This window comes from Spodoptera frugiperda, chromosome 29 (assembly GCF_023101765.2).
Source record: "Spodoptera frugiperda isolate SF20-4 chromosome 29, AGI-APGP_CSIRO_Sfru_2.0, whole genome shotgun sequence".
NCBI classification, from domain to species: Eukaryota; Metazoa; Arthropoda; class Insecta; order Lepidoptera; family Noctuidae; genus Spodoptera; species Spodoptera frugiperda.
Window position 1 is genome coordinate 5,281,290 of NC_064240.1, and position 23,092 is coordinate 5,304,381.

At 35.0% G+C, this 23,092-nt stretch overlaps 2 protein-coding genes across 9 annotated transcripts; one reads left to right on the forward strand and one right to left on the reverse strand.

Annotated features, from left to right (window-relative positions):
* Positions 1-5,166: 5,166 nt before the first annotated feature.
* On the forward strand, positions 5,167-9,161 carry LOC118268183 (translation initiation factor IF-2). 8 transcript variants are annotated; one of them, XM_050706251.1, is made up of 7 exons: positions 5,168-5,412; positions 5,944-6,144; positions 6,341-6,476; positions 6,782-6,908; positions 7,403-7,537; positions 7,574-7,598; positions 7,779-9,161. In XM_050706251.1, the coding sequence occupies exons 1-7, from the start codon at positions 5,278-5,280 to the stop codon at positions 8,040-8,042; spliced, it is 1,023 nt and encodes a 340-aa protein (XP_050562208.1). In that variant the 5' UTR covers positions 5,168-5,277; the 3' UTR covers positions 8,043-9,161. The 8 variants fall into 8 exon arrangements, with proteins under 8 accessions (XP_050562203.1, XP_050562204.1, XP_050562202.1 ...); XM_050706246.1 differs by having other exon boundaries at positions 5,167-5,412; positions 7,403-7,717; positions 7,754-9,161; XM_050706247.1 differs by having other exon boundaries at positions 5,167-5,412; positions 7,403-7,706; positions 7,761-9,161.
* On the reverse strand, positions 9,153-20,728 carry LOC118268187 (ras-related protein Rab-8A). Its single transcript, XM_035582540.2, has 5 exons — positions 20,449-20,728; positions 16,782-16,981; positions 13,303-13,395; positions 12,293-12,406; positions 9,153-11,930 (listed from the first exon to the last, which is right to left on the reverse strand). The coding sequence occupies exons 1-5, from the start codon at positions 20,570-20,572 to the stop codon at positions 11,847-11,849; spliced, it is 615 nt and encodes a 204-aa protein (XP_035438433.1). The 5' UTR covers positions 20,573-20,728; the 3' UTR covers positions 9,153-11,846.
* Positions 20,729-23,092: the final 2,364 nt, after the last annotated feature.

A 23,092-nucleotide genomic window follows, 5' to 3' on the forward strand; every position in this document is an offset into this window, starting at 1 on the left:
CTACATACCTGATTAAAATATTGTTACTTACATTTAAAATTGTTTCTTATACAAAAATAATTAATTTTAAATGCATGTGTACGTTTTCTCGCGAATACGAAAACTGAGTTCCAAGAATCGTTCTTATTTTAAATGATACAAAATTACACAATTTATTTTACAATGAATTTGAGTAAATTAATTTATATATTTTTTTTATAAATGTATTTTGTTTCCTACAAAATATTCGTTCCCTCTCTCTTTATTTTAATTTTTAACAGTTTGTAAACGAATATAATTTTTTTTTTTTGCTGCTTCTGTTATTAAATGTATTTGTCAATATGTCGCCAGATTTTAAAAACATCACAAAATGTCACATAAAGTAATAATAAAATATATATTCCACCTACAATTCTCAGAATATGTATTCAAGCAAATAATAAAATATTTATTCCACCTACAATTTTCAGGTCAAGTGAAACCATTTACACACTATCTTCATACATTAAAGCAATTACAACGTTATCAGGTAGTCCGGAGTGTTCAAATTGTACCCGACATCAATTTAAAGGGAGAACAATACGATGTGCCCCTGTAATTCCCTTTAACACCTAAGCGTTTTTCAATGGCACATTACACGGGGCCAGATAAATAAACGATCCAACCATTAAATCGTACACATTGTTCGACCTCTTTATGACCTCCCACAAACACCACGAACCGCACCGCGATCTTAAATTTAACAGTCGCTATTTAACGAATTTATATAGCAGCGAGGAAAGCAATAAAAAACTTCGTTAAGCTATTGCGAGGATTACCGAAATTAACTTAAACACTCCCTTTCATTATTATTATTCCAGATCTTTAAGATATTTAAATTCATTCTGATTTGATTTACAAATACAAATAAATAGCTTTGGAAGATTATCTTTCTAGTTCTACAATTTGTTTTTAGATACAGACATCTTAATGTTGTTTATTTCAGCATGTAGTTTGGCGAAGCAACGCGACGTACATACAGCGTGTATTTTCACAGCTTTGCAGAGGATTCGACGGAGGAGTATGAGTTAATTATAAGTTGCGGAACCGTTTGTCGTGTCTCGACGAACTTCTGCTATAATACTGCTTAGCATACGCGTCCCGATATGCACGAAGATGGAATAATTCTCTAATGCAATACCTAGCTTCTATGAATGAATAAGACGTCGAAGTCGTTAAAGTTTATCTTGCTTTGTGCATATAGGAAATGTTAATGCTCTTAAACTTAAACTAGCTAAGTAAGTACCTACAATGAGGAGAACTTCATTTAATACGAAATGATGTCGACTTTTCTATACAAGAAAATGGTCCAAAAGTCAAACTTTCGTTAATCAGACGTATCTGAATTTGAAAATCTGCCTAAGTATGTCATTAGACGCAAAAGCATTAGGATACTCAATCCGAGTATTTTATACAAAACTAATAAAAATGAATAGTTTTTTCCCATAACAATAAAAGTATTCAATTTAACCAGTTGTAAAATACCGTAGATATATGCTATATGCAGATTTATTTAGTGGAACACATTCATTGCATTGTCATGAATAAATGTTGCTAACAACACCTGTTACAAATTCCTCTACATTTTTTTCAAACATGCCGTATGTTACTGTAGGTATGCGAACAACACATACGTCGGTGTCATTCCTGCCTGCGATACGACATAGGAGTTGATAAATGACATCATTTATTCCACCCTGTATACCCTTCTATGGTCCTGGTTGCCAGTTGTGTCTGCACGTGATATATTAGTACCAATCCAGTGTTTCGAAACGAGCCGATATCGGATAATCATACTGTAAATGTTATCCGAACGTGTTTGTGTAAGTAGATATTATTGGTAGTTAATTTTGTGTAAATAGTTTCATGATGGAATACGAGCAATCAAATTAGTTGGAAATAGAGACTAGAAAATGTACCCATTTTATGATCATGTAAACCGGTAAACGAGCAGACGGATCACCTGATGGTAAGTAATCGCCCATGAAGACACCCGAAACACCAAAAGCCCTACATTTTTTTTTTTTTTATGGAACAAGCCGGCAATCGAGCAGACGTATTACCTGATGGTAAGCAATCGCCGCCGCCCATGGACACTTGAAACACCAAAGGCGTTACAAGTGCGTTGCCGGCTTTTTGGGAGTTAGGAATTTATGTTCGGGAATCGGGGATGGGGAAGATTGGGAAGGGGGAATTGGGCCTCCGGTAACCTCACTCACACAACGAAACACAACGCAAGCGTTGTTTCACGTCGGTTTTCTGTGAGGCCGTGGTATCACTCCGGTCGAGCCGGCCCATTCGTGCCGAAGCATGGCTCTCCCACACATACATGTGCGTTGCCGGCCTTTAGGGGGTTATGAATTTAAAAATTGTTGGGGAATCGGGGATTGGAAAGATTGAGAAGAGGGGGTAATTGGGCCCCCGGTAACCTTACTTACCTACACAACGAAAACAAACACAAGCGTTGTTTCACGTCAGTTTTCTGCGGGGCCGTGGTATCACTCCAGCGGCATACAAAATTCGAATCTTGTGGCAGTGAAAATAATAATACCTACCTAAAAGAACTAATATGAAAGAAGAGGTATCGTAAGTGACCCGGTTGTGGCCACTTTAAGAATTTTGTCGACTTTGAGGCTTTCTTAACTTATAGTTTTTGTTATCACGAACATATTTCTTGTAAAAAGTCATTTAACATGTATTAACCTTGCCTAAGAAAACCCTTTTTTTAAAGAACGTCCAATAGAAAAATAACTGTATAAAAAAGAAAAAAAAAGGGAGTTTGTGCCATTTTTGGCCAGATTCGTGCCATTTCTGGCCACTGTCGTGTGCCAGTTCTGGCCATCAAAAAATACAATAAAAGTAATCAAAATTTATTAATTAAATTTGACATTTTAGAAACAATGGTTTTCATTTAGTTTGGAAAATATGAAATATTATTACTACACTTGAATTTAACTTACAAATAAACATTTAACATTTATATGATGTTGGTAAAACTTGCAAAGTAAACTGACCTTCCCTTTGTGTGAAGGCAATTTATTGCATCTCTGAAAATTAAAAATATGTATTTGTTGATATGTAAAGCCAAGGAAAAATAATAAATAAATTACGATAAATGACTAGAAGTGGGGCGTCTATGTACAAAAGTTTTGGCCAGCCATGTGGCCAAAGATGGAGAAATTCATAATTTTGTCTCCATTAGTGGCCACCTTCTAATAATCTCACTTCAGAACATATGGCGACAAAATAACTTTAGTTCCACTTAGACAATATATTCTTCATGTAGTATTAACATAAACATCCAAACAATAAGCAAAGATTTAAAAAATAAAAACCAAATCCTCACCCGCTCGCCTTAGCCTTTTTGTTAAGATCTTAACAATTTCACCCTCAACTAAAAAGAATGACTTGTTGCATCGAAGTGAAGTTTGACACATCAAAGCTGCCAACGGTATCAGTGTCTCTAATATTCAATATTTTAAATACTGTACATCACAGAGTAATTTATTTGTCCATGCTTTAGTTATAAATATTTGAAGGCCCAAATGGCCACAAAGGGGTCGATGGCCACAACCGGGTCACTAGCCCTACTTAGGCCTACACCCACATGATTATTTTGTGATGCTCAAAATGTTTGATAATCCCATTAATTTTTATTCGAAACCACTTATTAAAAACCACTGGCTGTGCAAAGTACCTGATTAAATAAGTTCTTAGTTAAAAATGAACGCCAGAAACCAATTATTACATGTTTCCAGTTTTCTTACGTTTATTTATTCACGTACAAGCCATAAAATACGTATTTCAGAGAATGTTTCGTTTCGAGGGTTCTTAGCGCATTGCCAATATCGCCACATGTTTGAAACTACACGATTTAAAAATCGACGAACGTGATACCTACGCGACAAGCACGGTACAATTTATTTACGTATCTAGAAGCGTAGAATATTTTTCTTGCCAAATGGAAGATTGCACATACCTACCTACCTTAGCATATGCATGTCCCTACCATTAATTCAGTTTAGTTTACTGTAAATATGTCCACCTCATGTTTTTTTAGTATGAATACCTACGTACCATATTATCTATCAGTTTATAATATAAGGAGGTTCTCCTATTTCCATAAAGCAGACACAATAGGAATGATCGAACCGAACCGAAATGATCCAGTGTTTAACATTTTTTCCGTTCCGAAAAGAAGCCTTGCTCGGCAATCACACTTGATATCCATATCATAGAGGGATAATATATATCGCTTGATATCAAAATCTCCGTATGACAAAACGCCCCAAGCGCCCTATCTAGACAACCTATGTTAAAACTCTCAGTAAATTGCTCAACTTTTATCTACAGAGCCAAAATAAAAAACAAAACTACAACAGATAATATTATTATAAACGTGTCTCGAACATGATTATAGATAAATTATAAAAATATAGTTCGTGGTTCACATTCACATTTAACATATCTGTTATTTTATACCTGGTTCAAATAACAAAAATATACTTACTATTTAAATACCTATCATTATTTTCAATGAGATACATAATTACAATTAAATATTTATATCTGAAAAGCGCCAGAGCGATCGCGCGAATACGCTCGTTTTGTAGATTGACCCACCTACTGTTAACACGACAATAAATTGGTGACAAGCTAGGTAACTAGGCGCAAGGTATATTACATTAAAGGGAAATACTTTCTTTCATTATTAAACACGTCTTATTTTTATCATTCGATTCGTGTGTTATAAAAGTGTTAATTCCAACCTTAACAACGGTTTTCTCTTGCAACCGTCATTATAGTAGTGCCATCTATTAGGTATGATAAGGATCAAGCCTTTCCATTTCTGTTCTCCATTTCAATTGTAATTAGGTACTATAATTTTTAAATACATATTAATATCTATTTTAAAATACAATCATTATTATAAACTTGACCTATTTTAAGAAACATTAATTGATTATTACACTCTCAATTCCTTTATTCTATACTGTACCATCAAAAAAATTAAATTGAATGCAGCCTTCTATTCTGCACAGTCATTCATTTTCTCTACTCGCCTACGAAAATCGATAAACCATTAATCTTACAATTTATCTAAATATTGGCAACACTTTTTCTATTATTCGGTTGGCAACACTAAAAATCTGTCAATAATCTTCATTATCATTCCGTCATTTCTCACGGGAAAATATACGTAAATTGTTTGTGTTGTATGAATATAAAAATCATCTGATTGTCGTGTTTGTAGTGATAATGTGGAAACGAATTAAAGAAACCCATTACTTTTTGTTTTTTTCAACTGAGCATGGATATGAAATATGCATCACGGACAACATTAACGTATGGACCATCTTGTATTCCCAAACTGAATTTCTAGATGAAATAAAGGTATGTTCATATAATTTTATACATTTTTCTTAATCCTTTAGTCTTATAAACTACTGCTGAGCTTAAATTTCTGTAGCCGATTCGATTATAGACCTTAAAATTATGGTATTTCAGTTTTGAATAATTTAGTACTTATATGAAGTCTAGACCTTTCAATGTACCTATAGCGATAGACGCCGTCGCCCGCCCGACGCCCCTATAGCGCTAGACTATTAATATAAGTATGAGGTCGATAGTAATTGGTTGTAATATTGAAAATTGTCTGCATTTGATGATATTTCATTGGTTGTATTGTTTTGTCCTTAAGTAACAATTGCCTATGCTCTTAATAAATGTTCAATAGCCACCATCAATCATTAAATGTCATGTATGAACATGTACTTCATTCTGCCATTTTGAATTCATGTTTTCATCAGAATATTTAATATTATAATGCAGATACTCTACTTTCTGTCACAAATCAGTGATAATCATCACTGTGATATGTTTTACCTTTTGCTTTAGCTAAACTATTAATATATTTGTTTTCAGACAAGTAATGATGGCCTTGAATTGGCAGATGATAATGAATATCTTCGGAGAGGCATGCATCTGGTGTCCAATATTGATTACTTGACAAAGTTTGAAATATTAAAATTAGATAATGGGTTAACTCTGTTTATTTCACTGACTATGTCATTTAGATTCCCTTTTTACCTTAAATGTAAACTATCAAAGGGTTCACAGGAACTAGTAAGTATATTTTCATTATTTCTGTATTATATTTTTAGGTGTTAAATTTTGCTACTACTATTCACTTCAACCTCATATAGTCAAGTATGTTTTTGAACTGATTAATTTCAATTTTATCACTAAAATTTTTTGTAGATTACTTAATTTCAAATATCAGGTTTCATTTTATAGAAACAAATTATTTTGCACATTTCAGTTTTACCAAAAAGTCACTCGGCCATTGCTGAAGTCTATTTCTGATTTACGTGAGAGCCAGAGTGAGCTGCGTCGCTTGCTGATAAAGAAGGACATGGAGATAGAGGAGTATAAGGCTAGTTCCGGAGTAGTTGACCGTAAGTAAAACAAGAAACTAGTCTACTATAGTTTTTTAGTTAAGTTTTCAAGAGAGGTTTATAATTTTGTCTTTTAACTATTTTGACAAAATAGTAGCATGGCTTGAAACTAGTCGAGTTCCTCGTCAAACAAAAACGTGAGTAAGCCGATAACATAATAATCAAAATAGTAGTGTCTAATTTCTTAATGTAATATTTTAATTTTACAATCGCTGTTTTTTTTAAATATAGCTGTTGGTTCTGGTTAAATTTTCCTGTCTGTTTTGTATTTATTTCATACTAAACACATACTTATCTCTTTACAGGGTACCTGCAGACAGTGCCATTCAATGATGCTGAGCACATGTTCAAGCATAAAGTTTATGATGAAAACTTTAGCCTGTCTCCAAAAACCATTACTGAAAATGTCAAACATCTGGATAATACTGTTGGGTAAGTAATCTGAATTTTTTTTTTAATAGGATTATCCATAACCAATTAAATGGGTCATCTGATGGTAAGAAATCGGCGTCGCCCATGAACACCCGCAATATCAGAGATGTAACAAGAGCATTGTCGGCCTTTTGGGGATTTGAAGATTCGGGAGTTAGAGAAGGGTAATCCCCCCGGTAATCTTACTCACATGGCGGTTCACAACGCTGTGGTTGTTTCACGCCGGTTTTCTGTGAAGTCGTGGTTTAATGCCGGTCAAGCATAGTTCTTCCACACTCATGGATTACAATATCATTTTCCATTGAATTGACAATATTAATTAATGAAAATAAGATTGGACAGTTCTTAATGGCTTTGATAACTATCTAAGCTTTTGCCCTAGACTAATTTTCACATATGAATCTAGTTGGACTATACATACATAGTCCAGACAATTCATACAATATAGTTTTAAAAATAGGTATATAAATTAAATTACATTTCTAAATTTCCAGGAGGCAAATGCAAAATCGAAATGAAAACCAAGCAGTAATACAAGAGCCGGTGCCAAATGTAAGACCTCAGGTAAATGTTAGACCTGAGGGTAATGTTAGACCTGAGAGAAATGTAAGGCCTGAGGGAAATGTTAGGCCTGAGAGAAATGTAAGGCCTGAGGGTAATGTTAGGCCTGAGAGAAATGTTAGGCCTGAGGTAAATGTTAGGCCTGAGAGAAATGTAAGACCTGAGGGAAATGTAAGACCTGAGAGAAATGCTCGACCTGAGGGAAATGTTAGGCCTGAGAGAAATGTAAGACCTGAGGTAAATGTTAGGTCTGAAAGAAATGTTCGACCTGAGGGAAATGTTAGGCCTGAGAGAAATGTAAGACCCGAGGAAAATGTTGAGCGTGAGGCAAATGTAAGACCTGAAGTAAATGTACGACCGGAGCCACAGGCCCCTGTTAAACAGGAACCTGATATAATCGAGCCAGACACTACGGTACCCATTGATCCAGTCCCATATAGGAAGAACGGAATAAAGTCTGAAGATGATGAGACAAGCGTGTCTATCACTGCTTCTGTTAGCTACCAACCGGAATTAAGGAGGGAGAGTCTGCGGCCCCATGTGCCACGGAAAAGAACAAAGTTCAACCTCTGATAAGTAACTCACCAAAGATTTTTATTCACTATTTATTTTACAATAAAGCTTATTTTACAATGATTGCACACATGAAGTCCGTTTCTATAGAAAATTGCAGTATTTCAGCATTGCACCTTTAAATGAGATTTTTGATGATGTTGATTTTATTTTATTTTTTTATCTTCATCATTTTATTTGGAACTGCGATAAAAAAAGAAAAGAAAAAAAAAATGGTTCCATTACTTTTTTGGTTAGAAGGTGTTTGCTCATGATGATGAATTAATTAGGTCTGTGATGAAGGATAAGTTGAATGAAATTATACCGTCGGTATTTATGAATGCACATTTTACTGTGTTTATGTATAAATGAGGAAAAAACTGGGATGACAAAATGTATATGTGTGTGTATGGCCACTTTTGTATGATAGAGAGGTGTATTGTAGTATTGTTAAATGTTTTTCTTTTACATGTGTTTTCTATGGAAATGGATTACCTAATAATCTTAGTACCGTATACATATAAACAATATACTTACATATAATTAAATTCAGATGTTTTCAGTGTTTAGTAGTGATCACAAGATATTTAATAATATCTTATAGTTTTCAATGTTTCAAAATAAATGTCGTGTAATAGAATTGCTGTACTTTCCACAATAATTGTAGTCATTAAACAGTATTTAATGTTATTTTTATATTTATTTTAATAAAATTAATATATAAATTAGATTTATTTAGGCTGTAAAGTGTTTTGTATTCAGGACATTTGATGTGATGTAATATTTTATATTTAGTTTTTATTTTTAAGTTTACGAAAAAAGTAAGTTTATTTTTATTTTCATAATGATTTGCATAAATAGATGATGGAGAAAAACAGATTCTGTGTTAGTGTTTTGTAGTTCTTTTTATTTAGTTTTATGAAATTATTTATCGTGATACTGTTTTCTATAGTCTTTAGCATTTTAAATATAAAAATGAATATCATATCTGTACTTTTTAGAATTATAATAATGTCAAACGTAATTAGGCCTTTGCCTATAAAATATCTGTTAGTTCAGTAAGTTTCCTATAGAACAACTGTATACTGTATATATAGGACCATTATACTGAAATAAAAATGAAATAAACGATTGATTTTATATTAAAACTTTTATTATACATTGAACTGTTAAAATCTAATATTAGATTAGTTGTGCTAGTGTAGTAATGTTACAGCTAGTGCGTTTTATTGGAGATGCAACTAACAATATATTATTAAACAACAAAACAATGAGTAAGCTTAATAATACAACACTGTACTGAGTGCGAGATATTTTTACGTTAACGTGATTGAAACGTTACCATGTTTAGGCTTCTGATTAGTTGGTTGATTTACGTTTAAGCAATCAATTAGAGCGAATAAACCAACCAATCAGAGGGCCGAGTTGCTCTCGTTTCGATTACTTTAAACGCAAAGTAAACTCTTACTAAGGGTACTGATTGGTTGGTGAAATATGAGCAACCAATCAGAGCGTCGAACGACATTAACATCGATTACGTTAGCGTAAAATAAACTCGCCCTGGGCACTCAGATTATGACTAATCTATCATGAAGTGATCTAATGAGAACGCCATTTTATTCTACGAGTTTTATTGGTTATTATAGGAATAATTGGGGCCTGTTTCACAAAGTCAGATTAAGTTTAAGAACTGACTTATATTTTATATACATATTTGTCAAATTGTCGTACAGTCCTCAATTAGACTAACAGTAATTGAATCAGACTTTGAAACGGGTTCTTATTATTAGGTATAACAATCAATAATAAATAATGTGGACAATATTCATAATTTAATTAATTCGTTGTTCAAAACTTTTTTTCATGCAACATTAAAACGGTCATGTCAAAGTTATTTGAATGATACAATTAATTATTTAGAAATAATTATAACTTGCAAAAATAATAAAATTGAGTGACATAATTTTATTCTCATATGTTGGTAGGTATACAAGAATGAAATTTCCGGCGACATTTCTTTTTATACTGTCCAGCAGTCTCGGGACCAGCCCTTTGATGATTCTCTGCATCAACATGTATTTTTCAATATCCGCTTTCTAGCCTTGCCTTGAATTGAGGAATGAAACGCAGCGGTGGCGCCACCAATACAGGTAGCTGAACAACATCAAACGCACCACTGACAAAGGGGATACACGTGTTGCGCCACTAGGCTGCGACGTTATCGCTTTTCCATTCGATGAGATATTTGTTTGGGGTATGGCTTTATTTTTGCTGGGTTCAAGCAATAAAATTTTAAAATGATCAGGCGGGTCTGTCCTCCACCGTACCTAGTAGGGTAAGATGTCGATGATACTTAGGTATAAAGAGTTGATTATGAAAACCTCTGATATTTTAATACATACTATGATTACTTTATTTCTTAAACGGTATCAACTTTTTGACTAATAACTTACTAACATCTAAAGCTTAGAATATTTTCTCCAATACAATCGCATTAGTTGTAACGCCTTTCGCCGAATGAAAATGCAGTTATTAACAAACGCATCTAATACAAAACGATTTCCTATATATTTTTTTTAAATTCGTTAGATATAATAATGTGCATGATTCTATAATATTTGCTGAGCAAGTCTGATAGTTCGTAGGCTTCATTTTTAATACGTTTTTATTTTCAAACCTAACTACAGCGCTAGGTAAAGGTGTAAAGAAGGTGAATAGAACCAACTTTTTATCGTTGTTCAATTGGGTAGGTACAAACGTATCTACTCATTTGGCAAATATCTACCATCCACTCAATCCAGAAACCATCCGAGTCGTATTAGAGATATGTGGTTAACCATCTTTATTAGTGAAAGTTGATAGCTTTTCCTTATTAAAATTGACAGACAATATTGATTAACTACATGAAATTCAAACATTTTAATGAATATGTAGGTATAGGTATAGTAGGCTTAATAAGTAATGAAATCTACATCTATTTATATCTATCTAGTATTGTACCAAATTTCACTAATAAGCTTTAAAGCTGGATCTATTTACCTTCTGTTGTCTTATAGAGTATCTCAAGTTGCACTTCAAATAAAATAACGTATGAAATGAGAATTTTCGTAAATAATTCATTTAATTTATGGGTGCACTTAAAATCGCGCTTTAGAGCGGGTCTTATATGCCGTGGACCCAGGACGCACCCCTGTGGCAAACCTCAAATTCTGTACCTGAAATTAACGACAGTGCGCACTGGGCCGCTAAGATAGCACACAGAATGCATAAAGCGATCACTCCTACCCCCTTACCGGTGAACTACATTTTTAAAACGTTATTATAAGAAGACAAATTGAACTAAAATCTAAATGTTATTTTTAGCGGTAAGAGGGCTTCAATCCAAGACTAGAGAAGCCGTTTTCTGATTAGTCAGCGAACTTAGGAATCGTTGGCCAATGAGAAAACGAATTTTCTTTGATCGTCCTGACGCACGGTTTGGGCGCTCGCCAATATTTACATCTGAGATATAAGTCTGTTTCTTCTGTTATTCTTTGGATTCTAACTGACTTCTGGGAATTCCAAGTAAGATCTACTTGTTTCTTTATTTACTTTATTTTGATTTAAGTAGGATTAAAAAAGAAATCTCTTCTTATGTCCTAATCATGAGGGCGAGGTCTATTGTATCTACAGTCATACCGGCTATATTCTTGCCATCAAAACCTCAAATAAGTACCTAATAAATAAGACAAACCCGTATCTCAGGTGGAAATATAGCCCACATCATATGGTTCAAACAATTGCGGTCTACGTGAACGCGGGGATGCTACAAGTAGGTACATTAGGCTAACAGCTACATTTTGACACGTCTGTCTCAGATTCAGAAGGCTTTATTACGTTGTCTCTTTCCTTCAGCTCGAAAGCGTCCGCCTGCAAAGAAAAAAATGATTATTTAATAAACAGTAATAGAGCATTATGAATTAGATTGTTATTCTCATTTTAGAGCAGATTGTTGTTACGGACGTTTACATATAGCACCATAGGCTGAACCAGAGAGGGACGCGAGAGGTCATCATCGCCGATCAAATCACTAGGCACAGCTGTGCTCAGCCCATGCATACCGCCACCATGTCCCCATATGAGAATAGCCTACGTTATGAAATGCAACTAAGTAGTGTGTCCTTTGAATTCAAACCCGTGGTAACTGACATTTGTGTTGATTATTCATTTCACAAGCCATTCAAAAACTAGTCGAGAGTCCAAATTGGATGAAAATATTGAAAGAACAATACCTTGGTCTCCCGGTATTCTCTGATTTTCCTGGCTAGCGTCAGAAATGCTTCTTCGATGTTTATGTTGCTTTTACACGATACCTCGAAGAACGGCATGTCGAAGTCATCTGCTATCTGTAAAGTCAAAGTCATTGTGAACTGTTTAGTAGATGATTATGTTAGTACTTTCGTATTATGTGGAAAATTACAATACTCTGTACATTCTTTGCTTTTTTTTAAGAAAGTTTGACAAGTTTATTTAAGCCCTTCTGTTCCCGTTATCATCCTATGGTTAATTGATAGGGTAGCCACTCATTCATAATAGTGGTAAAAAATCGGTAGGATTTCCTACTATGTTTGTTTATTCATCTATGCCCTTTTTTGCATTACGTGCCGTAATGTGCACCTCTGCCCGCGTTGCGTTTTTTGAATGAATTCAACTGAAGCCTCAATTGATATTTTCGTTAACAAAACTTTGGATTAGGTCTTAATTAAGCAATTAAATTAACAATCAACCTTCGTACGCATTTCAAATTGAGGATAAACTGGTATCGGAGCAACTAATTATTATTGCAGCGTTATTGATAAAAATCGTGACTATTTTGCTGTTGTAGCCCTACACTACTGTGTATAACTGTGAATTAAGTAGTTAAAGCGTTAATTGTTTACAAGGTTAACAGTATATCAAATTGGGAATAGATTTTTAAGTGTCGGAAAGTATTTATGTATGGAAGAACCATGCTTCGGCACGTATGGGCCGGCTCGACCAGAGTGATACCACGACCTCGCTATAACGCTTGCGTTGTGTAAGTGAGGTTATCGGATGCCCAATTACCTTCCTCCCTCTTCCGAATATCCTAATTCCCGATTCCCCATCAACCCTTAAATTTCTAACCCCTAAAGGCCGGCAATGCACTTGTAACGCCTCTGGTGTTTCAGGTGTCTATGGGCGACGGCGATTGCTTACCATCAGGTGATCCATCTGCTCGTTTATCGGACATGTATTTAGCTTACTTGATATTGAAAATTACCTTTTGGCCTCTCTCCTTGGGAACTGCTCTGTGATTCTCGTGCACATCACACTTATTACCAACTAACACCTTGATGACATCGGGGGATGCATACTGTAAACGTAAACAAAGTATTAGATATTAGTTAGTTACAGTCCTTGATTACAGTAATATTAGGTAGGTCCTTGTCTGTTCAGAGCTGAGCTTGTATCAGGGCTATTTAATATTCCTACACTCTGTTTTTGGACTTTACCACATTACACATGGTGACTGTTTCGAGAAGATTTCAAACTGCCATCATTTTCATTACCTACATATACTTATTCTTTGTGAAATGCGTCGTCGACATTTTTAATCTTTAAGTCTTTACCATATATTATTTTACGTAAAGGGCAATATATTTTGAGATGTTTAAGGCGCGGTGAATAGACAACTTTTATGTATTTGAGGGGGTGAAGCAGGTGAAGTGGGTCTCGTGTACTGAGGGGTGCACCGTGCAAATGTCATTGATACGCGTATTCCATTTTATTTAGGAGCGTAATTTCGCTTCCATAGTTTCATGGACGATTGGCCCAGTGCGTTGCTGTCTAGATTCGCGTTCCGTGATCCTTAAGATCGAATCTCATTACTCGTATTAGTTTTTGTTTTCTTATTTTTTCAATATTATGTTGTATACATTTTTATTTTATTTTATTTTATTTTATTTTATTTTTTTATTAGTTTTTTTTTATGACTAAAACCGAAATCGAACAATAATTTACACAAACTTACTACTACTATAGTTTTTGCGCTAGTGACAGTTGCCTGTATGACGTTGACGTCTCTCAGTACCACATGATTAGGGATGGACATTAGAAAGATCTTTTTTTATCGCTATCGATACTCGCAGCATACATTGAATTCTCTTTAATTTTGTTATTAAAGTGTGTTGTTTAGTTGTGCAGTGTATCTGCGTGTATATAATGTCAATATACAGATACAGATTCAGATGATCCTGACTCAGATAATAATATGAGTTTGGACGAATAAAAAGTAAATAATTTTTCTTAGCAACTTTTTAACCCATCTTATAATGTTCCGTTGTTTCATCAACATAATTAAGGGTTTTTTAAAAATAAAATTTGAACTACGCACAATATTTGTTTTCTATTCCAAAAAATCATCGACTTCCTATCCATATCCATCACAGACTAGAACATTCTGGTTGGTTTTAATTTAATTTACTATATTTACGAATGATTTAACATAATATGAATGTGGTACACCTAAAATGCTAAGGCATAATTTTTAAATCGCAGCAAAGGAGAAGGGGACTTCTCCATACATTTCTGGGCCCAGGTGTTAACTGAATCAAACTAGCCTTATTTGTAAGAGGATATAATAACAAGGCCTCACTGAAAATTTGGTGAAATTTGGCTATCCAGGAATCAAGTTATTTGTACCTAATGTAGTAAAAGTGAGGTTATATTACAACATTGCAGTTTTTTGTGTTTTTTACGAAATACTTTTGAATAGTTTTGGTTGTATTATGGTTTTAAGCAAGGAGCGTGTGTGACGTGTCGAAGATATGACACGTTTGGCTCTCCAGCGCCCCGAACAGTCGCTACAGTCAAGTACAGTCGAAGACAAGTTTTTACATTCAATATTCTTCACTTAGGGCCTATGCACACCACGTTTTATAAACGGCCGGCGTTTTTCTCCTACAGTGCAGTCTGTTGTCGTTTGTATCGATACAAACGCGCGGCACCAGCACGTGTGTATCGATAACACGCGCGTTTGCATCGCTGCCGCATCGCTACACACGCGTGTCTGTATCGCTACACACGCGTTGACGCCGCGTTTAAAAAACGTGGTGTGCGTAGGCCCTTAGAAGCAATAGGCTAATCTTTTAAAAACTAAAAAAGGGACAGGAGGATATATAAATAAAACACCAATATTAGTATAAAATATGTATTATTCATCTTCAATAATTAGGAGAATGTCATCTAAAAATTGTGTAGGGGGTCGGGGTACGTATATTTTCTTGGTATCTTTCCCAACTGAGATACCATATTATACAGGCTGAGATGCACGCCACTGACGAATAACTGATAAAGTCGCCTCATCTTCCTAGACTCTTCTGCCAATAGAGTTATAGCGACCAGTCGCAATCGTACAATTTACACAGCGATCTATGTCGTCAATATTCGATTGATTGGCTTGTTGCAGTTGTCCAAAATAGAGAGTCAGGTAATTTATAGATTCAAGATCCGTCAAAAGTCCTTTATAAAGCCGAGGTCGTGGGGTTAAACAATAAAACATGGAAAATACGTGCGCACTCAGAACGAAACACAACGAACGAGTGTCATCCAAAGAGTATAATAAGTATAGGGAAAGTGTCATCTGTCAATCGGTGACTGACAGAAGTGTTTTAAGAAGTTTAAATCACAGAGTACGTTATACATACATTATTTTACATACATTATTACACAACTTAATTTAAGTTATCTCGCTTCCTAGATAGAAACAAGGTACCATATTTTGTGATTTCCCTTAAAAAAATGTGACGGTTTTTTTAATATACATTTCAACTAGTTAACTGCTGGGCCCAAAAGTCCCCTTCTCCTTTCAAGAATGGTACGGAACGTTACTGAATGTGTCATCTGCACCATGCTACGCGGTAATAGTATAATATGAAAAAAATAATTGTATTTACACAATTATAATTCAAATCGATTTCGTACAAAAAAATATACTGACAACCCAACTTAGAAAAAGCTAATTACAAAATAAAATATTACAAACAGCAAAAAGATATGTTAGTGAATGATTATTTTCTGAGCGGCGATTGACACAAACTGACATAGGTCCACCAAGCAGCGCGCCTCAGCGGTCACTGCCGGTCCGCGTAGGAATGAAAGAGAAACGAATAGATGTCATGATCGGACGACGTTTTGTTCGATTCGTTCTGAGTTATTTATCATGAATTATATTAATCCTTACAAATATCTCATTTCAATCGACAAATAAATAAGGCAGTTCCCTTTATTATTTTAAATTACGTCACTGTTATTAATTTTATTAAGATATGTTCATAAATAATATAGTTACAATGGCTAGAATTTCAATTTAAATGGTTAGTTTATGATTTTTTTCTCTCGAGAAAATTTATAGAAATCGTGTTTTGAAGAAGGTGGTCCATTCATAAAAATGATCAAGATTAACATATATTTTTTTTGTTGCTCTAACATGTAAACATTGGGCAAAAAAATCTGTTGAATCAATCCTATTTTGACTATGCACAGCGCCTTAATGGAACCTATGGTTGTCAGATATGCCTTGTATAGGTACCGACAATGGACCGTTATCTCCTTACCTAAATATTAGGTATATCTTACTATAACTATCAATTCGAATTCTTCATTTCGTATCATTGAAAAATAAATCTAGCCATAGCTTTTCTTGACACAAAAATAATCTTCTAGTTATTAATTTCAGAAATATCGACAGTTTTATCTTACCTCTTGGATGTTTCTCAGCCAATAAGAGAGATGATTGAATGACTCGAGATTAGTGATGTCGTACATCAGTATAATGCCCATAGCGCCGCGATAGTACGCAGTGGTCAGTGTTCGAAATCTCTCCTGTCCGGCCGTATCCCATATTTGGAGTTTGATTGGCACGCCGTCTAAATTTATTATCTTCTGTTTGAAGTCTATGCCTGGAATTGTTATGTAATTGTGGTTAATGGTACTGAAGCTATTGTGTGGTAATTTTGATTTGACTACGAAATACAACATAGGTATGGCAGTTAGCGCTTACTACCTTTAGTTAGGTTTCGTAATTAACTTGATAGTAATCGTTTTAAAAGTACCTAAGAATTTTTGGTTTAATCTATACAGGGTGTCCCTGAAGTCGACGTCCAACAGGCACCAGATGATCGGCAAGGTTCCAAATGTTATCAGAAAAATATAAAAAAAATTCTAAGTCCTACAGTTTTTAAATTACAATGACTTATGTGTTATCCACGAAAAAGTACACCCTGTGCCAGTCTTTTGACTCTTGTTGCTACAAATCTTTATTTTTTCGTCTGCAGTCTTCCTTACATTATCCTGAATAGTGCTCCAGTAATATGGAATCATAAATTCTTAGCTAACTGCTTTAGATTGGAAAACATTGTTAGTTTTAGAGGAACTAAATATTCTGAATAAATTTTTCACCTTACTTTACGTGACTGTACTGAATAAATTATGTATGGCGCTAGTAGTGGCAAATTTCACCAAAGTTGGCGCTTCTAATAAGGATTATAAAATAGCATAGCACTTTGCACATTATTTCTTAAATTCGACACAAAAAAATATTTTTCAACGAAACTCCGTTTCGATGAATTTGTTTGAACTTACTAAAAATTCTTCTAGTGTACTGAAATCATACGTTACAACCTCGTATGCACTAGACAGCACTTTGCACGCTATTTTTTATCATCATGTTGAAAATCAGCGAGGATCTCTTGTCAAACAACATTGTCTGTTTACCCGTGATTTCGCTTTGCATTGCATTCGTCATTGCACTGGTGTTGTGCATCTGGAGCCATCGTACCCGGGCTTCGGCATTTTAGCTGAGCACTGGCCTTTTTGCGCCGTGTTGATTATTTATTTATTTTTAGCTTTACCTGCAATTCCTTGTAGCGGTGCAAATAACTCTTTCTCGACAAACTGAAGAATATTTGATGCTACATCCCGCATTTGATAACAAGGCATTAATCGGAGGATTCAACCATTTTTTTTTTTTTTTGATGGGGATATGACGAGTAATTGTGCGTAAGGGCTCATGTACACCATACCACTACCGCGTCGATATGCATGCACGCGTGTACATGAATCTGCCGCGTCCATTCCTTTTGATTTTACTACACATTTGATAATGTGTTTGATGCACTATGAACATCATATTGCAATCATTCAATATTATTTAGTGAAACATGATACACAACATCAGTTCCTCTAGTAACTAGTAATATTGCCGACGAATGCTGCAAGCGAAATCATGAGACAATGTTGTTTGACAAGAGATCCTCGCTGATTTTCAACATGATGATATCAAATCGCGTGCAAAGTGTTGTCTAGTGCATACGAGGTTATAACGTATGATTTGAGCACACTAGAAGAAATTTTAGTAAGTTCAAATAAATTCATCGAAACGGAGTTTCGTTGAAAAATCTTTTTTTGTGTCGAATTTAAGAAATAATGTGCAAAGTGCTATACCATTTTAGAATCCTTATTAAATGCGCCAACTTTGGTGAAATTTGCCACTACTAGCGCCATACATAATTTATTCAGTACAGTCACTTAAAGTATGGTGAAAATTTTATTCAGAGTATTTGGTTCCTCTAAAACTAACAATGTTTTCCAATCTAAAGCAGTTGGCTAAGAATTTATGATTCCATATTACTGGAGCACTATTCAGGATAATGTAAGGAAGACTGCAGACGAAAAAATAAAGATTTGTAGCAACAAGAGTCAAAAGACTGGCACAGGGTGTACTTTTTCGTGGATAACACATAAGTCACTGTAATTTAAAAACTGTAAGACTTAGATTTTTTTTTATATTTTTCTGATAACAGTTGGAACCTTGCCGATCATCTGGTGCCCGTTGGACGTCGATTTCAGGGACACCCTGTATATTAATACGTGATGCAAAAACTTTGGACCGCTTTTTACGAAAATTGCGCGGACGTAGGAGCATAAAATTTGGTACACTTATAGTTTATGTGTAGGAGAAGTGCAGGACGCTAATATTTTTCAAAAATAATGCTTATAAAGTACATTAAATCAATAAATAAAACATTACACACACATGCATAGTATCTGATCGTATTTGACAAAACGTCAAAATCTATAGACATTGCGATGATATTCTCACGTCTCATATGAAAAGAGTTTTATAAAAGAGTTTGTTTGAGTTTGAGTTAAATAAAAAATATCCTTGAACGTATGTTAAGTGGTATCGTAAATTGAATCGTATATGGTCGAATTTCGACCACTAGGCGACCACTAGTTGGTATAAATGACCAGCAGTACCTAGGTAACCAATTGTTTTGAAATCTCTTTAAGATGAACCTTTTCAAAGATTCTTTGTTCTGGTATCTACAGCATTCAATGGCTATATTTCATGGTGGCATACCTACGCCCACATGTGGTCAAATCATAGGATTTTAACCACATCGTAAATGTCGCAAAATTGCTTAGTTTATTTTGTTATTGTACGTTGCATATGTAACATACTATAGTAGGTTTTATACGTTTTTTTTTTGTAATAAAGTGTGTATAAGTAATCACCCTACTAGGTAGGCCTAGTAGGGTGTTTTTTGGTATAAGTGGTAGGTAATCTATTATTTAGTAAAATATCAAAATAAGCAAATGATTGCGTAAAACAGTTAGGCAGTGCAGTAGAGCGGAACTGCAAATATAAAAGGCTAATTATGAATAATAATTTATCCTTACATAGAATCACTAGAGCGTAACAAAGAATGATTTCAACATATAAAACTGATTTTGGTACGTTATAATATTCACAGAATCAGATGATTTGGTTTTAAATGCGTAATATCAGAGCCATATTGATTTTCATTTTGAATAAGACTGTTTATTTGTGGTGTCATTGCAATGAAAGATGTTCATACTTAAATAAATAATTGTAAATAGGTAATACATTGAATAGAACTAGACAGCTGAATGATAATTACGTAGTTAGGTACTATACATGCTGTCTTTATTTTGTCATGAACACAGATAGAATTTCTTAGCTTATAGAGAAGTACAATGCACTGCACACAAAAGCTGTTAGTAAGATGTCAAAGATACTACATAAATGTTAGCATTCTGGTTGGTTGTAAGTCGTAGCAAAAAACATACGAAATACATTTCGAAGAAACGAGCTGTATTTGACTTTAACTACATTGCTTACTAACGTTGGTCGAGCACTAACTTTTAACTGTAAAATGTCTGGAAGGAAGTCCAGCCTGTATAAATATTTAAAGGCTATTTCACGTCACACGTTCCATTGTTCTCACTTTACATCAAACATAATCAGTAATCACAGATTCGTTAAGTTACAAAAAGCCACTAAAATACAGCATCACCTGTCTGACAAAGGCTCGTAAAACTAAAAATAAAAACATTTACTCACCTATAGTAGATATGTATATATCGTAATATCTCTCATCACAATACCTGTGCACAATACACGTTTTGCCAACATTAGAATCGCCTAAAACTAGTAATTTATATGTTGCAGAAAAATCTAAAGCCATTTTTTGTTTACTTTGTTGTTGGTACGCGAGCGATGGCTCAAAACATAGGTAGGAACTGTCAAAGTGAGAAAAATCAATGAGGGTAAGTGCGCATGTGCGGGGTCGCCCGTTGTCTCCTTGCAACAAGTAAGTATAACTACTAGCACGGGCTTGTTCACCCGGGGTTTCCTTGCACCGGTCACTGACATTGTAATAAACGTGGCTTAGTAGTAAGTATACAAAAGACGCTGTAGGTATGCGCAACGTTATTTTTTATCACAGATATTTTGTTAGTCTGATATTAGAGGAAGGCGTACAAATTGGGATGATGACGGAGTATGAACATTAAAATCTATTTAGTCCGTCAATTAGGTAATGAAAAAATATTAGACACGTATTTTTTTTAATTTAGTCATATTATAAAATAACAATACTTAGACAAAACGAATTAAGATTTAGAAGTGGAAGCAAAAGCGTCATTTCTACGTAAAAATCGGACCTAGAAGTGATGTCACGTGATATTTCAAATCAATTTAATATCTCCGAAAGTATTTGTCTCCATAAGAAAATAAAAAATACGTGTTTAATTTTAAAATAATCTACACGATCGACATTAAAATAAAAATTAGTCATCTACCCTATTCAATGCATGTAGTAAATAATAATAGTTATCATAATAACAGCGTTTTACCTAAAATAAAACGCTTATTAAATACTTACCTTATTTGAAGCTTACTATTTGAGATAGGCCCTACCTGATTTCCGGCTACATATGTCCTTCTCCTTCACTCTTATACGTCTGTCTCGCTCAAACTATCCCCACCAGGCAGGTCCGAGCTCGGTTGGAGGGTGGAGGACGTTCTCAAATCATTGAGTCGAAAATACCAGGCAGAAATTATTTGTAAGCTTCAAATAAGGTAAGTATTTAATAAGCGTTTTATTTTAGGTAAAACGCTGTTATTAAATTCTTGACCGTTATTTGAAGCTTACTATTTGAGACGTGTTTGTTATCGCCTGGTGGTGGGGACGCCAATGTGAAATAAAAGCCATTTGAAAGATAGTGTGATATTACATAAAAAACAGCTTTAGTATGTGTAAGAAATAAATAACACTTTATATTATGGGATCATACTTTATTTTCTTTACAAACAATCACTAACAAATCTTTACTAACAACATTCCTCTGTTACAAATAATCAATCAATAATCAATGAAAATAATTGGTATAATAATAGACTTTAATCAGCTGGATTAAACATTCTGGTAATGCTATTGCTAGCAGAGGCTGGCACTATCTCTCGTCTGTAGAAACGTGTAAAGGTATCTTTAGACTTCCAATTTCCTCTGGACAAAATCTCATCCAGAGGAAAGTTATCAGACCAATTTTTTGAGGATACAGCTGAACGTAAACTTCCCGGTGTAACAGGTATGCCAGCCTCTGTTAGCACGGTTTTAACCCATCCCGCAATCACAGTGCGAGAGGCCGCCTTTGCTTTTCCTCTGATATTGATAAATAAGTTGGGACAGTTAACTGAATCTCGTCTGTCTTTAAGGAGATCAATTAATTTTCTGACCCAAAATACTGGATCCAGATTTTTACAAGTAGTATTAGGTAGTAACCTCCAACCGGATTGCCTATGAGTGTCACTATCGGTTTTAGAGCCAAACATTGGTTTTAAAATAATGTTACTGCCGTCATCGACACAATGATCTGAGTCCACTAGCAGCAATGTCAGGTCATGAACTCGTCTGCCTGAGCACAGGAGGAGGAGTGTTGCTGTATGACGAGAAGCAGCGAAAGTGTTATTTTCATCTACAGTGTTTGAGCTTAAGAAGGAGGTCAGGGTATCTATATTCCAGACTGGAGGCTTATGGGTGACCGGTTTCTTTAAAGCTATTGACTTTAAGACGTGTTTCACCAATGTATGTGAACTAATTTGTCCAGCATCTTCGGCATTGCACAGAGTAGCTACCACTGATTTGTGAAGCAAAATAGTGTTATAAGACAACTTGTTGATAAGATATAGGTCTGCTAGATATCGAGCAACCATGGGCCCTGTAGGGTGAAAGGGGTCCAAATTATACTTTTTTGACCAAGATACCCATCGATCCCATGCGACCTTGTAGGTTTTTAGGGTCGAAGTACGCCACGAAGATCTGAGTAATCGTATTTGATCCTCATTCCAACCCGTTAGACTTTCCGCCCACCCCCACACTTCCAGACCTCGAGCGCCATCTCTTGGACCTTGGGGGGTGGCAGGCCGGTCGTGGTGTCTATTAGATACTCCTTGAGATTGATGATCGACCACGGAGATGCTACTGCTCGGGCTTTGAGATCGGCCCGCCAGAAAACTCGACTCCACCGGGGGACGATTAACAGGTACAGCCCGGTCGCCGAGTTGAGATGGGCCAGCACCTTGGGTATCATATATGGTGGTGGAAACACCCACGCAAGGTGATAGTTCCACTGCCGGGAAAAGGCATTGTGGAATATCGCTTGGGTGTCTGTCAAATCCAGCGACACGTAGTTGGCTACCACGT